The sequence below is a fragment of the Montipora foliosa genome, chromosome 10 (genome assembly GCF_036669935.1).
Source record: "Montipora foliosa isolate CH-2021 chromosome 10, ASM3666993v2, whole genome shotgun sequence".
Lineage (NCBI taxonomy): Eukaryota > Metazoa > Cnidaria > Anthozoa > Scleractinia > Acroporidae > Montipora > Montipora foliosa.
In genome coordinates, this window is record NC_090878.1 from 31,117,581 (window position 1) to 31,132,580 (window position 15,000).

The 15,000-nt window shown below is 38.6% G+C and overlaps 1 protein-coding gene and 1 long non-coding RNA gene across 2 annotated transcripts in view; both read right to left on the bottom strand.

Annotated features, from left to right (window-relative positions):
• LOC137972783 (fibroblast growth factor receptor 1-like) overlaps positions 1-13,007 on the bottom strand; it is a 32,194-nt gene extending 19,187 nt beyond the window's left edge. Inside the window, exons 1-4 of the mRNA XM_068819496.1 lie at positions 12,666-13,007; positions 11,921-12,132; positions 11,698-11,738; positions 9,060-9,156 (exon numbers count right to left, since the gene is read on the bottom strand). Coding sequence (XP_068675597.1) covers positions 9,060-9,156; positions 11,698-11,738; positions 11,921-12,132; positions 12,666-13,007 — 692 coding nt within the window. The remainder of the gene's footprint in view (positions 1-9,059; positions 9,157-11,697; positions 11,739-11,920; positions 12,133-12,665) is intronic.
• Positions 13,008-13,211: 204 nt separating this feature from the next.
• LOC137973216 (uncharacterized) overlaps positions 13,212-15,000 on the bottom strand; it is a 15,352-nt gene continuing 13,563 nt past the window's right edge. Inside the window, exon 3 of the long non-coding RNA XR_011117185.1 lies at positions 13,212-13,304. This is a non-coding gene — a long non-coding RNA (uncharacterized lncRNA). The remainder of the gene's footprint in view (positions 13,305-15,000) is intronic.

The window sequence follows — 15,000 nt, forward strand, 5'->3', positions numbered from 1 at the left end:
AAGGTCATGGTTTTACCCTGTTCCTGAACAGGCTTCCTAAAAACCTACAGCGTTGACTAAGCGAGCAAGAAACGGCTGTTTTAAGAGCCATTGCACCTGTGAAAGAGATGACCAACACTTTTCAAGGTTATTGTTGCAAATAGCGTTCGCACACTCTTTAAGAACGAAGCACACGACTCAACTACCCTTCAGTGTAACGCTAACAAAGCTCACAATTTTTTTTTTGGCTCTACTTGCGTCCCAAAGGAATATGCTGGCACTTTTCTAATAATGAAGATTTTTGTTGGTAATAGCATTCACAACCTTAACAACGAAGCCTTAACAACGAAGCATACGACTCAATTGTCTTACAGTGCTCGCAAACGTTTTTAGAACGAACGCTACTTAAGACCCTACTTAAGACCCAAAAGCACATTCCGGCGCTTTTCCAGGTTTTTGTTGGCTTTACAGCCGATTTCAGTGCAGTGTATAGACCCGGGTTTTTGAAACATGATTCGCCCCTGCATGATTCGCCCGTGAGGTTACCAAGCCGAGGTTCGAACGATGAAAGCGCTGCACGAAGACTTAAGATGGCGAGTAATTTATCATCAACATTTATACGGCAGTTCTATTAAAGAGACCGCCCGGTATCTTTTTACAAGGACTGCCTTTGTGTCAAAAATTCGCAAGCTGTACAGGGAGCGTGGTGAGGTAAGCCAGAAGAGAAGATATGGAAGGCAGAGAATCTTATCCTGTAAGTAATAATCGAAGCCTGCATGTGAAATTGTGCGAGTTTACTTGTATATGATGACATGTTACTCAAAAATAAGGTTTTATACCACAAACATTTCTTTTCAAATACTCGAACAGATAGGGAAAACAGAATTCTGGAGGCAATGATAAAAAAGTAAGCCGGAACTGTATATGGACGAGTATCAAGACTGGTTTCAAACAATCACAGGTACCCAGATTAGCATTGCAACTATGTGCAGGTCGATACTTCGCCTTGGATTTACATATAAAAAGGTAACTCTAAGCTCAATGGATTTTCTGTAGTTATGTAAAGAAGCTTTGGGTAATTATAATCTTTGCTTTGCTGAAGTGCGTGGAAGCATCTACCCCGATTTAACATGTTGTTGCTGGTTGTTGACAGCTGCTCGAGTTTTAATTGTAAAATATTAAGCTTATCACATCGATTTGTAACTTTAAAGTCGTCAGAACCAAGACTCTTTCGAATGGTTTCAACCGAAATTTGAGCTTAGGAAGTGAATGCCAATGCTATTGAAAGGAAATATGGAGAAACTTATCTAGACACTTGTGTTCTCCATAGTTGCGGATCATTGCCAAACAGAGAAGTGAACTAGCAAGAGCAACTTACTGTCGCTTTGTAGCTGATATACCGCAGGAAATGTTCTTGTTTATTGATGAAACAGCAAAAGACAAGAAGAAGTTACAGGTAATTGCAGTATTAATGTAAGCTTGTCGTGGATTTGCACCATTAAATCTTCAAGTTGAAGACAATGTTAAAATACCTGAACCTGTCAGCCATTGGTGAAAATCTGCCACCCATCTCAAGTCTAACCTTGTTTTATTCCAAAATAACATATACTTACTGGACATTCCATTCCTAGGAATCTTTTTCTCTCTCTAAGTTTGAGTTTTCCACCCATATAGAGAGAGATGGGCACTTCCGGCCAGGACTCAGTTCTCATGTTGTTGGAGACTTTGTTAGGGAAGAGAGGTATAGTGTGGTGGCTGCAATGGATATCAATGGCATTGTTGCTACTCACACTGTACCCAATGCATTCAACACTGAGGATTTTAACTTTGCCTTAGAGAACTTCATTGCACCCAGCATTGGTAGATTTGTCTTAGGAGAGCCACGTTCTGTTGTGGTAATGGACAACTGCAGAATACATGATTCTGATGTCACTATCAACATCGTCAGCCAGAAAGGAGGAATTGCAGCATTCTTACCGTATGTAACCATACACACAATTCATATATTAAAGTGCCACTAGGATCAAATTTCTACCTCTTAATCTCTTAGATGTATCACAGAATTCTTTGCATGTATGTATACAAAGACTTAATGCAATGCAAATCAGTCTGTGACGTCAAACCGGGAATATACCCATGCCCCATACTAGCTCGGTTGTGGAACAGATAACGGCTGGATTTCGTAACTTTTACAACATAAAAAAGTCAAGATTTAGTTTAAAAGGCGCAGTGTCTTTTGAACAGGTGCAAAGATTTATTTCAGCAAATAAAATATTTTGGGATTAGGTGCACTTTAAGTTTGAAAAATATGCATGTGAGATGACTGATGATGTCAAGCACTCAACCCAATATTACATCATGTATATAAATAGAGCTATCTTGGCCAATTTCAAGCGCAGACCATTGACACTTGGTAGGGTAATAGTTCTACAAAAAAAAAAAAACACCTACGGCTATAAAACATTTTGTTCCCATAGCAACTCGTTCTTTTCCAGTCTCCACCCACTTGATTTCAATGAGTGATTTTCAGCTCGAAAACCGTTAAGAAGGCCACAAACTAAAGCTAACATGTTTATATGCTTGTTGGATCATGTATATGAGGCACCATTTGCAAATATGAAAATGAAATGCCATAGGTAGCCAGAAATGCCTTTAATATTGGGGAGGTCTGGAACCCATAATGTTGCCATGGTAACAAAACTGTTAAGCTGAAATTGTGGAGCACATTTAGTAGTAATCAAACATTTCTAATACAAATTGGGTGAGATCTTTTTTCATCATATTGATCAAAATTTGGTTGAGTATATGCAGCATCCCTTGGCTAATTTGCATATTTTAAAAACGTAAATGTAAATGAATATCTCTGAAACATAAAGAGATTTGAAAACAGTAAACATTTTTCCTCTCATGAAGGCTACGTGTCAATGTTTTAAAATGGCTTCGATAGAAAAGATGCGATTTTAGTCATAGGGGTCACTTTAAATGTGTTCTGCTTGTGTGCAGCAAAGATATTTGTTGAACCTGTCTGAAAAGTTCATATAAAGAAATATTGAAAAACATTTTCATGGCACTTATTGGCATTTAAATGCTAATGAGTTCATCCACAACACGTTGAAGTAAATTAATTTAAAAACTGTTTTTTCCTTTTGGTAGGCCCTATTCCCCAGACCTGAACCCAATCGAGTATGCTTTTTCTTTGGCTAAAGCAATTCTAAAGAGAAACAGGCACGTCACAAGAATCAATCCAAAGTACTGCATGGCTAGAGCTCTCGAGGAGGTAATTGAAATGTATAAAATGTGGAGTTCTCCATATTTTGATGATTTGGAGGATGCCTATAAATTGCAGCCAACAAATTGCTGACTGCACAAACTGTCATACAGTTCAGTCCCTGATGTCGTCCCTTCTATTGAGTAGATGCTTAGTTGTTATCCTCACAACATTTAAATGATGCATTCTCTGGTCCAGTGGGAATCCCCTTTTATCAAGTATGCAATTCAATTTCTTTGGGAAATATATTTCCAGCAATTCAACTGTACTGATCCTATGACGATAATTGGGAAAGGGGCATATTTTGTATGTCCAGAAGTGACACAGGTTAGCTAAAAATTGAATACTCAATCCACAAATTCCCTAAAAAGGTTTTCAATTTACACATGTAGTTGCATGTTTTACAAAACCTTGTACTTCTTTTCAGATCACTGCAGATGATGCTCAGAGTTTCTTCACCGACAGTGGCTACAGATACTGAGAAAAAATTTGCAAATAAAGCATTACAACACTTGAGTTTACACATTTTATTGACTCAGTAACTACTGACTGGTATGAACCCACATGATCTGCCAACTTAGTCTAACCCTAACAGTACACAGTCCAGTGATGTTATTTTTAAAACTATGAATTTGCACAAGAATATTAACAATCTATTATCAAGTTATGGAGCGAAATTTTGAATAAATTAGTGACAGATGTTTCCTTCAGAAGTGATGGAAGAAACTGTAAACACAACAATGACAGAATTTATTTCTCTGAAGACTTTGGAACAACATACTCTTTCCTTTTGTTAACTGGTGTCTAGGCCAATGCTCTTTTTTGAAACAAATCCAAGTAAAATGTAACGATGCAACTGCTCATTAATTCCCAGTTGCTGAAGGCCTTCATTGTTCAAATGTGCTAGCACAGCACCGTCAATTTGCTGGTCTTGAAAGGACTGAACATATCTCCCCAACTTCAATGTTATCAATGCCTGTCCAACATCCTCAACACTCATTTGTAACAAACCTAAGAAGATGAGTAATGGACAATTATTTCAAATTAATAGAGTATGAGTAATCTCTTCTCATCATGAATTTTGAATTGTTCTGCACAAAGCAACCTGTTCCTTAACCCATTCATCAAAGTCAAAGGGCTCTGAATCATCACTTTCTGTTACATCAGAGCTCAGAGAATTACCATTTTCTGGCAACTCTCTAATTGACTCTGGTGAACTGGAGGACCATGAGGGTGGAGACCAAGTATTGTACTTAATTTGCCTTTTAGTGGGAAGAAGACTTTCCTCAGTGCACTGACCTTGATTGCCTCCAGAGCTTTCTTTTGAACGCTGAATTGCAGGGGAACAAGGTGATGCACCATCACCGAAAAGGGGTCTGACTGTTGGGGACAATGCAGACAACAGCAAGGCATGCATGGAAGATTGCTGTTGTCTCTCCCATCGCCTCTCTTCCTCGCGTTGAAGGAGAAAATTGGTGAGTACATCATTTTGTCCCCTTGCACGTACAAATCCCATCCCTCTTTTTGGCAGGGGTTCTACATGAACCACAGTAAGATACTTTGACCAGTCAGGTTCTTCGTGGCATCCTGACAGTGTTCCATCTTGTATCAAATCAGTCCACAAACTGAGATGCTTTATTCCATATCGATCTAGGGTTCAAGCTTGTTCGAGAGTCTTGCGAAGTTCCACATGACAGGTATTCCAATTGCTGTTGCCTGGCTTAAGTTTGCCTTCACCTTTGCCTTTCAGAAACTTTTGATAAGCAGCTTCATCATCACTTGCACCACTGTCACTGTATGCTGGAGGGAATGTTTTCCTTCTTTTGGCTCTTTCATCATGAGGCATGATGGCTCTCCTTACTGCTGCTGATGAGTTTCCACCACCTCAAATAGAAATAGACCTTAGTATTATGCCCTATTTCAGACCATGTGAAGATACTGTTTAGAATTCTTGCTTTCCAATTTTCAATTAGTCACACGTATATGGATAATATATATATATATATATATATATATATATATATATATATATATATATATATATATTAGCAATTGCGCATGCTCACTAGCTCGCTAGTTTGAGCACTCTGGCATGGCTTAGATGCACCACATGTGTGGGACATTTGGGGTGGCTTTATAAGCTTAACCTCCATCCCAGATATCAGCACTGCACTGATGAGGCCCAGAAGGCCGAAACAGTACTGTCTGCAGTTAGATATAGCTCTTTGGCATTACAAAGCTTTCGCTTTCATGTCCAAATTGAGCACTCTACTGGGATGAGTCATTGCCGCTAGCAATTGCGCATGCTCACTAGCTCGCTAGTTTGAGCACTCTGGCATGGCTTAGATGCACCACATGTGTGGGACATTTGGGGTGGCTTTATAAGCTTAACCTCCATCCCAGACATCAGCACTGCACTGATGAGGCCCAGAAGGCCGAAACAGTACTGTCTGCAGTTATATATATATATATATATATATTCTATAATTAGAGAATATCAGCTGATCTGAAATGGGAGAACAAACTGGCAAGAATATAAAGTCTATGAATCCAAACTGTGAAAACAATAATAATGAAATATTCAATATACCGGTAACTTGTATCCCAGACAAAAAGGCTACATGTTGTTTAATTGCTTCATCAGAATAGTTAATTTCATATTCCTTATCTACACATTTCTACTGTTAATTTTCAACTCTAATCAGTGCAGTTCAAACAAGGTGAAAAGCAAAAAGAAATCAGTGAGAATATTAATATCCCAGAAATTGAAATGTATCTTTTTAAATTCCTTGCCATATTTAAAAATAAAACAAACCACAGGAAGAGAAAAAAGCAATTGCCCCAAGGTACATGTAATTATTGGTAACTGTTCCTAATGACTCAATTTCTTGTGAAACCCAAATAAAAAGTGCACAATCAAATGTTTACAAATTTATTAGCAGCAAATAATTGAAGTCACTCCAGAAAAACAATTGTTTGTGATAATTTATGCAAACATATGCATCCACAACATAGAGTATGACCATTATAGTTTATAGAAATACTGAACTAAGGGGCTTACTGGAAATCGTTGCCACAGCCAGCCTTAGATTCTTAACAGTTCCCCCTTGGCTGTATTCATCTTTAGCTGTGTTTAAATCAACATCGGTGCACAAGGTGTGGCACTGCTTTCCTTTCTTGGGAAGCCAAAAAAGACCCGCTTTAATGCAGACATCTGGGATTTGTTGCCGGATCAACTTCTTGATGGCATTAAGATTAACCAGAGAAGAAACATCATGTATAGTGTACACTGGTCCTTCTGCTGTCGAAGGAGGTTTTACTCCCGCAGTTACATAGATATTAAAGGTATAATCATCAGTATTTTGCAGGCGGGGAGATGATCGGGTGGGAGTTGCATTTCCTGTAAAAACACCAATATTTTAATAATTCGAGAACAATGCAATGCCATCAGGATTTTTGCCAAGCAAATGGATGAATACAGTAAAAACCCGCATGTAAGAACCTAGTGGTTTCGAAGCCTGCTGGCAGAAATTTCCCATTTTTATACCCCTTAATACAAGAACCTGTTTAGCCAAGGAAAATTTAATAGATTCTTACATGTGAGTTATGGGATATTTTCATAAGCATTTGTAACAAGAAGTATAACTTTGCTGACTTTATAGTGTATACAATTGTTTAGTTAGTCTTGCTCAAGGCTCATGACATGACAGTTATAAATAAATGCTGTATCATAAGGGACCAAACCTATTTTTTCTGCTTGTACAGGAATGGTTTCTACTGAAAAAAACCTTATTAAGAACCAACTTTAGCCTACATTGCCAATAACTACCCCCAATTATAACAACCTGTTTTGCCAAACTTGAGAAAATGTAGGTTCACAGATAAGCCACGATTCCATTTCTTTTTCGCGGCCAATTCGGCGGTACGCTCACTGGGTTCACCACAGGAGACAACAAAAACACTAAACGTGAGATGACAGAAATTGTCGCTGGGAAAAAATATTTCAATTCTTCAGCGATCGGTGGTGAGAGCCAAACTAGCAAAACTACCTTTATTGACAGGAAGACGCGAGATGTTCTTTACTTGTTTGTGTTCATTTTAGTGTCCTTTATTGGCGTATTTTCATTCAAGATTCAATTTTTTTTTATTTTTGGTGAGCACAGATAACACCAATCATGATGACACCATGAAACGCACATGTTTTTGTCGCCCCACCGAATGGACGCAAATTTAGCAAGGCAAGACTACGTTTGGCAACAGTTAAACATTCGTGAGACTAAACTTTCAAAAATAAGGGGATCAGGTAAAGAAATTGAAATTTGCCACCGAAAATCTTACTTCACCAGTCAAATGTTGCTACTTGTAGTGTACTCACCCCTTCTGTGCCAGTCGCAGGCTAACTTAATAATGGCAGTACTTCTTTTTCCGTTCTTCTGGCGTAAAGGGTACTCCAGCGATGCTGCTAAAACCCCATCATCCCCCACCAGGCCTGTTAACGACAGAGATCGCGAGCTTTTGCTCACAACATATATTTTGTCAACAATGACATCGCTAACAGCAACAGATTCCACTTCAGCTACCGAACGTCGAATTGCCCCTTTCCACGCGCTAAAGGATTCTTCATCTGGCAAAAAACAGTTCGATGGAACGCCTTTTGCTTTTCCCTCCTTCGTTTTTACGTAAAGCTGGGCCTGCCTCCCGCTTATTATGGAAGACACCTCGCTTGGAGCCTCACTAGTATCCGTCTCGGCTACCTCACCACAGTTACTTTCCTCCATTTTCCACCACGTGCAAGTGCTTCTTCTCAGAATCACGTGATCATGGTCGAATCATGACAGGCGAATCATGAACGGGCGAATCATGTTTCAAAAACCAGGGTCTATACACTGCACTGAAATCGGCTGTAAGAACGAAGCTTCAGTCGACTGCGCAGCAGCCGGCCGATGACGATGAAGAACGAAGCACACGACTCAACCGTCTTTCAATGTTCGCAAACGCTTTAAGAACGAAGCATACAACTGTTGTGTGCCAGTTATTGTCTGCGTAGACTCAAATCTTTGCGTTTCATGTTTACAAGCCTGCAGGTTGCCGTGTGGCCTATTGTTGTTCGCTTTAAGAACGAAGCATCGAAATATCTGCGTGCTTTGTTATGGCACAGAACATTATCTGATTTGAACGCAAGAACCACTACCTGACGTTTAGCACAACACGAAGTCGACTCCTGTTGTGACGTTTCGTCATGATCCATCAACATACTGAATTCGCCCTCAACCTGACTTCCGACAACTAAAGGTCACTTCCGCTTCAAGCATCACAACCTGACTTCCTGTGAGACGGATCGTTAGCAGCACGATATTCGACGCGACTCACTGACAGGTTGTGTATATTGGACATGTGCGAATACCTAATGGCTTTATACTAAGGTTTTTAAAATCCATGAACTTACACCTCCATTCAATTCTTGTGTAGTTCAGGAAATGTGAGATGGAACAAAAGAAAAAATTAAGGCCAAGCCAGTGGTTTTGTACATCACTGATTTCTGTGAGGCCAGATACGACAGGAGATCATACTCATTTTCAATGACGTCTCGACAAATACAACCTATGTTACCTGGGTCTTAGCCTAGTAGTTATCTTGAAGCATTTTGTGTTTTAGAAGATGGATGCAAAGAGTAAGCGCATGAAAATAGATCAAACAACTCAGTTACACTAAGACATTCTGAACACTGCTCCTCCGATCATATGTACCACACCTCTCTTATAATGGTTTCATTCAATGTTTGATGCCTTATAATCACTAAGGGAGAACTTACACACGTTCTGTGCACATGTCAGGTTTCTCCAGTCTGTAACCTCTCTTCAAACTCTCCAAAAACTGTTTGTGGCTAAACTGAGCATAGGGTGAGCCCCCTGTAAATTATTCACATAACATGTCTTGAGACATACCATTTACTTTTTTCACCAGTCCCATAATACATTTTATTCAGGGGGCTATTTGCATTATAACAATGGATATCCAGTTCACCAAAGCATGATGCAGTCCCAAGAGTAATTTAACTCTATTAATTTTTTCTTTCTTTAATGTGAAGTCCTCCCCCCCACCCCCCCAGAAAAAAAACAAACAAACAAAAAACAAAAAAAACAAAAACAAAAACAAAAAACGTACATATTGCATTATGGTACGACGAAAATAGTCAAAAAACCATTTAAAGAAAGCGAGGCGTCTTACTAAGGAAAACAAGCCTTGAGGTAGCAAGGGGTAAGGTAAATATCATTTTAAAATAGGATTTCATAAAGCGTTGAACTTCACAGTAGGTAAGTAAGTAAGTAAGTAAGTAAGTAAGTAAGTAAGTGCACATCTAGAGATGCACAGGTGTGCACACAAATTTGGGAAAAATCTAAATCTTTCTGCTTTCATCACGAAATGAAGAACAAACGGTAGATCGGCCATGTGGTAAACCTTGCGCTGGAAATATCTTAGAGAAGTCACCAGAGAGATATCTTAGAAAATAATCACCAGGTAATGATAAGCCAACACGCTTATGATTCTTCATTGATTTTAGATGTTTTAGAGAATGCCTGTCGTCAGCACATGAATTAGTTGAAGAGTTAAGCAAAATTCCGGGCCTTGATGGATAGATCGGCAGCGTCATCAGAAACAACCAATTTTTTTTCCTAAAAGGGAATTTAAATAGCCGAAAACTAAAGTTCAAACTTGCTTCCTTGAAATACAAAGGAGAAAAGGGAGAAGGTAAGGAAAATTCTTAGTTGTTGGAAGTATCACCAATTGACTTTAGCAGGCAAAATAACTATTTTGAAATCTCTATTTGCCTCTTAACTGGTTTATTTATCAACTGCCCTGCCATCAGACCAATATTTTTTTTGAGAGAGGAAGACAAGATGTTTTACACTTTTGTATGGAGTAGAAAAGGAGTCAAAAGTAAACCAAAAGCTATAACTAATGGCTATCGCAAAAGTAACCTGAAATTCTCCAAGATCTCTTCCTTCAATGAATCTCTTAAGCCAACATGGATGAAAAAATACTTGGATGTTAGTAACGACGGAAAATGGAAAATATATTTGGATTTGGCTCTTAAATAGTGCGGCGGTACAAATGGTTTATTGGTCATCTTCGTTGCAAAAGACATCCAGGAGTTGACGAAAATTTCAGATCCTCTCTTTAGCAAAATACTTGAACTTTAGGACGAGAGAAACTTTTGAAAATCAAATTACGTCGAAAGATCACCTCTTACAAAAACTATTGTGATACAATTCGCCTATGAGAAAATGCAGTAAACCAATCCTTTTTGGAGAATGGTTTTTAAGGAGGATCACTAAGGTGAAACATTTAACAAGAGAGAATATATACTATAACATCTATCCAACCTTCAACGATTCCTGCTTATTGTACAACATAACTGCATGGCCTCTCAGCTTTGCTTAATTGCATTATCCCTGAGTTTTCTAAAGAGATCAATTTTGTCAAATCGAAAAGACTATGTAAAGGCAAAGCCATTTTAGCAACATTTCTCGAAGTACCAGTAAAATAACAAAACTAGTGTACCAAGAGATTTTGAGAAAGATTGAACCCCTGGACACTATCCAAGAGAATTGACTCTGTAGACTGACAAAATCATTCTAACCTATCCCATTCCCTTTACCTAAAGCAAAATATGAGATGGGAATAAAATGCGGGGAAACAAGAAATGGGAACATTTCGCGGGTTGTGTGTAAATTTCATGACGTGAAATTCTTTTTCTACCAAAGCTTAAGACCCAACTTCTATATAGTCTCCAAAACAGATCTAATGGCTTGTAATCATATTTTTTTAAGATTGCCTGATGAAAGTAGAAAGATTTTGATTTTTCCCAAATTTGTGTCCACACCATTTGCATCTTTAGATGTACACTTACTTACTTACTTACTTACTTACTTACTTACCTACTGTGAAAACTAAACAAAGAAACGTTTGTTTTTGCTAAGTCAGATGTCTCAGATGGTAAGTGGGCCATTTGGCAAGGCAGCAAGCCAGTAAATTGGCTAGTCAGTAAACTCTCAGTATCAGTCAATATCCGATAGTTTCAATCAGAGCAAATATTTCAGTCTTGGCTTACATAACCATGAATATGCAAATGCGGAGCACATCAACGTATTAGGTGTGTGCGAAAGCCTTGGTCAACGTTTAATCGTTTTCAATTAATGTGTGGTATATCGTATACACTGGATAAAGTTATCCAGGCTTTGAACAAATTGGGCCAGATTATAGTAATAACTAGATAACTTCTTTTAAAAAACAGTTTTAAGAGATACACGTACACAACTTTGCTTGACTGTAGTTTCATAATTTATGACACACTTTCTTGTATTTGAGTCTCAACATAATAAGTAAACGTCTAAAGATACGGTACAAAAATATTAATTAAAATCTTAGAAATAATTCTTAGCACTGACCAAGAGTTGCAACTTCCCACAGGACCACGTCATACGACCATCTGCAAAACAAATGGATCAGCAAAACTAAACAGTGTTCATTTTGCTGCTGTTGTGTCGTTCGGACTTAAGGGAGGAATTTATTTAATGCAATACCAACGATGTTAGGTCGTCAACATTAAATACAATTCATTATAACATTGATTACCTTTACTGAATTTAATAGACAAAACCTGATACTTACACATCGCTCTTGGTGGTGACGATCTCTTCAAAAATTGACTCGGGAGCCATCCACTTCACAGGCAGTTTCTTCTGATTGTTTGCTTCATACTCCTCATGGTACAATTGCCGCATCAATCCGAAGTCACCAATCTTGACTTTCTTACCATGGCCCACGAGAATGTTCCTTGCTGCTAGGTCCCTGTGGACTAGGCCCTTCTGGGAAAGATAGCTCTGTGAACGACAACAAAACAATCATGGGCACTGCTAGGGATTTACAATGTAGGATGTAATAACCTGACTAGTTGCTTGGAAACTGGACAATTCCATGAAACACTGCATAACAAGAGTACAGAGACTCATAGGTCATGTCGTGCCGATTCCACTTCCAGTGAAAGTGCCACATAACATAATTGATTTCTTGAAATAAGCTCACTTAGGTCCTAGTACTTTTCAAGGAGGAAAAATTTGTTTATACAAGGATAGTGAGTTCACTATTTCCAATCCACTAAAAATCGCACCTGGAAGATACCAGCATAACGCCATAGAGAAACTGGGATCAATAAAATGTACTGATCCGCCAAGCCGCATGAAGATAAGAGGAAGTTACAACACTGACTTGAATGGAGTTTAGGAAATCTTGATGCCCAGTCACAAACAGACATCATAGAGCAATGTCTAAGCCCTAGCGCTAGCTGAGCAATAGCGAATGGAATTAAATAGCTTACGAAAATTGACTTATGCCATTTTAACCATTATTGACTTACCATGCCTCGTGCAATCTGCCAGGCAAGTTTAATAAGATCAAGTGGAGCAAACAACTCACAATCCTCATCACATTCATCTCCTGTATTATCAGAGGGAATATCTTCCTGGTTGGATGCTGATGACGAAACTACTATCAAAGGTATCGCATTATTCCTATCAGTGATGGTTTCTTTATTTCCTGCTGAAGAGCAGCTGATCAAAGGAATCCCACTTTCATCACTGACATCGCCAATGAGGTCTTCTCGATCGTCTCCTTCCGATGCAGGAAAGGTGCTGATAAAAGGTATTGTGCATTTAATGTTTCCAGAAGGAACAGTTTCATCATTTTCTTCTTCAGACATCGAAGGAACGCTTAACATGGGTATTGTGCATTCATTGCTGCCAGAAGTGAGGGCTTTTTGCTGCCCTGCCCAAGAGGTGGTAGGGAAGCCAGTGGCAATAAAGGGTATTACACATTCATTGTTGCTATAGGTAGTTGCTTCTTTGTAATCTTCTGCTGATGTAGACGCGAAGCAGATCAAGGGTGTTGCAGAATTACTGTTGCCAGAAGCGAAGGTTTCCTCATGTCCTGCAGCACATGTGGAGCAGGAGGTGTTTTCATGCAACTTATTTGTTTTAGTCCCATCTGCTGCACCACTCTAAATGAGAAATACATTTGGTTGAATTAACAAAAGAGCTCATTGAAGTTGCGTTTAACAAATATTGATTCGAACCTCAGCCTTCAATTTCCCTTTTAATGCCACTGTTATTTCCTCCCCAGTCGAGTCAATTTGAGTTAACAGTCTACTCTGCCTTCTTTAACTCTTAAATGTCACATTATTTTTTTTTTTCAAAGAAGATTTGACATCAGCCAATATTTCCAGCAAGTTTGCTAGCAGCCCGTTTATTACGAGAAGACGCCAGAGGAGGGAAGCTCATAGGCTTTGAAACACAAAATTTATCCAGGGAGTGCCTACAGGTGCTAGGGGTGCTCGATCTAGGAACTATAGCAAAGACTAAGAGTAAAACTAGCTGTCAATGTTTCCTTGGCCTGATCCTTCTGTATCAACACCGTCCTCCCCTTGACCATCCTCTATGTCGAAACAAGCCATCAAACTATCCAACATCAGCCCATGTATTGACGTAAACCGCTCAAACCAAAACCCGCTTACCCGTCTTTATCTTTGTCACCAGATTATTCTGCTCAAGGCTGTTCAACTTTTAAATCAAACTGGGTTCTTTCTGCACTCTCAAATCGCTCTTGTCCCACAATGCCTTGATACATATTTTGTACCATCTTGTGTTCTTCCTTTCACTCCTTTTATAGTTTAGTCTAACGTCCACATTTACATAAAAATGTCTTATGTAGTTTTATGTACTCGAGAATAAATCTCAAATGTTTTTAGTCCCTGTCTTTGCCTCGTCTGTAAACTTCTTTACGAACTTATGAATGAGCTAAAGAAGAAGCCAATCGTGAAAAAGAAATGGCTAAGACGGATAGTTCAGCTAAACGAACCCAGTTTTGAAGATCGTAATAGAGAAAGTATGCCAGAAGTGCAATATGTTCATAGTGTAATAGTCAATTCTAGATCTGCAGATGTTCATATCAAAGATTTATTCCCTAAATGAAGCATTAGCCAAAGGCAAAACCCGAGGAGGCAATGAGGTAAAAAGGGTCTTTGCCCAGTGGACAAAGAAAACAATAAGACAATATTCAGCCTACAGTTTTAAGATTTATTACAATGAACTGAACTGTGAGAAGCTGCAAAGTGAGAATAGTGATTTTAAAGGACTGAATAGAAAGCTTGAAAAAGATCTTCTAGAGGATAGGCGTAGGAAAGTCAAAATTGGGAAGAAGTTAAAAACACCTCTGGCTAAAAATCAGGAAATTACCAATACATTTCGACATAAATGTAAAAGACTAGTCCAGAGCCTTTCCAAAAAGAAAATTCCTTTTCAGATTATAGCAAGAGACTACAATCTAGGATTCGAAAACAAATGATCACAGACTGTGAAACATCACTGTCATTTCTAGGTCTTCATGGCTTTGTGCCACCAAAGTTGAAATATTGAATGAAGACACTCATGAATATGAAACCCTTACTTTGGTTGATGAGAAAAACCTTCAAACTTCATCTCAAACTGAAACACTGACTGATAAAAACATTAATGACATAAATTTACTTCTCTACGCTGAAGAAAGTTTAATGTTTCTGATTAAGCTTACCATTAATTTACAATGATATGCAAGGATTTACCTTGATCATGGAAAGCTCAGGAAGGGCTAAAATATATAAATGGCAAATAGAGGCTATCAAGTGCCTCCAATGACACATGTGGGATACAACTAGGCAT